General features: G+C 44.4%; 1 protein-coding gene across 1 annotated transcript; it reads right to left on the bottom strand.

The window, feature by feature from the left end:
* Nucleotides 1-282: 282 nt before the first annotated feature.
* Nucleotides 283-1,242, bottom strand: LOC102952856 (olfactory receptor 51Q1-like). Its single transcript, XM_007092221.1, has one exon. It carries the CDS (start codon nt 1,228-1,230, stop codon nt 283-285), a length of 948 nt encoding a protein of 315 aa, XP_007092283.1. The 5' UTR covers nt 1,231-1,242.
* Between the last annotated feature and the right edge of the window lie 461 nt (nt 1,243-1,703).

Below are 1,703 nucleotides of genomic sequence, written 5' to 3'. Positions count from 1 at the left end.
TGAGCCACCCAGGCACTCTTTAAATTATATTTTTAAATATTCTTTTTCTCAAAGTCATATGGTTAGAGAAGTGTAATGTAGGGTAAAAGACTTTAGGAAAAAAACCGTAGGTTTTTTAACTTCCAGTCAAGGAAGTATGATTTCTATTTATTTACAGCAGAAGCTTATACAATACTTATTCTTTTACCCATCTGTGGTACTTACACTTTTGATGGCAGTAGTACCTGCTCTTGACTCCTTATTATTAAATAAAATTCCTCCAGTAAACCTAAATTCCACTCATTAGTACACTTTCCTCTGGAAGAGTAGATTGAAGATTCCCTGGCGGATCTGCTTAGTCTTGACACTGTAAATGATGGGGTTCATCACAGGCGGTGCCAACAGGTAGGTATTGGCCATGATAATGTGGACCAGCGGAGAGGCATGCTTGGCAAATCGATGAGTCATGGATACTCCAACCATGGGAACATAAAGGACCAGAACAGCCAGCACGTGGGATAGACAGTTATTGAGGGCCCGGAACCGCTCAGTCCAGGAGGCTGTGCCCAAGATACTCTTCAGGATGAGTGTGTAGGAGAGCACAATGAGCAAAGGGTCCATCACAATAATGAGCAAAACAAGAGCAAATCCATACCAGCTATTGACCCGGATATCAGCACAGACGAGGCGGATCATATCCTGGTGGAGGCAATAGGAGTGAGAGAGAAGGTGGGAGCGGCAGAAGGGCAGGCGCTTGAGTAGGAAAAGGGAGGGGAGAACAGCCAGGACACAGCGGCAAATGATGGCTAAGCCGATCTTGCCAATGACTTCACCGGTGAGGATGGAGGCATAATGCAGAGGGCGGCAGATGGCCACATAGCGATCAAAGGACATGGCCAACAACACAGAAGATTCCATGAAGGAGAATCCATGGAGGAAGAAGAACTGGGCAAAACACGCTTCAAAGCTGATCTCATGAACGTTGAACCAGAGGAGCTGCATGACTGTGGGCAGGGTGGTGAGGGTGAGGCCCAGGTCGGTCAGGGCCAGCATGGAGAGAAATAGGTACATGGGCTGGTGGAGGGATGGCTCCTTGCTGATGACCGTGAGAATGGTGGTGTTACCCATGATGGAGATGGTGTAGAGGCAGCAGAAGGGGATGGAGATCCAGATGTGGGAGGCCTCAAATCCAGGGATGCCAGTGAGGATGAAATAGAAGGAGCCTTGTGTGGTATTAGTCACTTCAGGCATGCTTCTTGAATGCAAAACCCAAATCTGTGTGTTCCACAATAAGAATTTAATCAGTGTGCTACTACCATAGAATGAATATTTTTAAATCTTACATCTAAAGATGTGTCTGGAATTCCTGTTTTTAAAATTTATTTATTTAAATTCAAGTTAGCTGATATACAGTGTAGTATCAGTTTCAGGAGTAGAACCCATTGATTCATCTCTTATGTATAACACCCAGTGCTCATCCCAACAAGTGCCCTCCTTAATGCTCATCACCCATTTAGCCCATCCTCCCGTATTCCTCCCCCCCAGAAACCCTCAGTTTGTTCTCAATATTGTAGAATCTTTTATGGTTTGCCCCCACTCTGTTTTTATCTCCTTTTCCTTCCATTCCCTTATGTTCATCTGTTTTATTTCTTAAATTCTACATATGAGTGAAGTCATATGGTATTTGTCTTTCTCTGACTGACTTATACACTCCAGTTTCATCC

Source organism: Panthera tigris, chromosome D1 (genome assembly GCF_018350195.1).
Source record: "Panthera tigris isolate Pti1 chromosome D1, P.tigris_Pti1_mat1.1, whole genome shotgun sequence".
NCBI lineage: Eukaryota > Metazoa > Chordata > Mammalia > Carnivora > Felidae > Panthera > Panthera tigris.
This window is presented reverse-complemented; position numbering and strand designations above follow the sequence as displayed.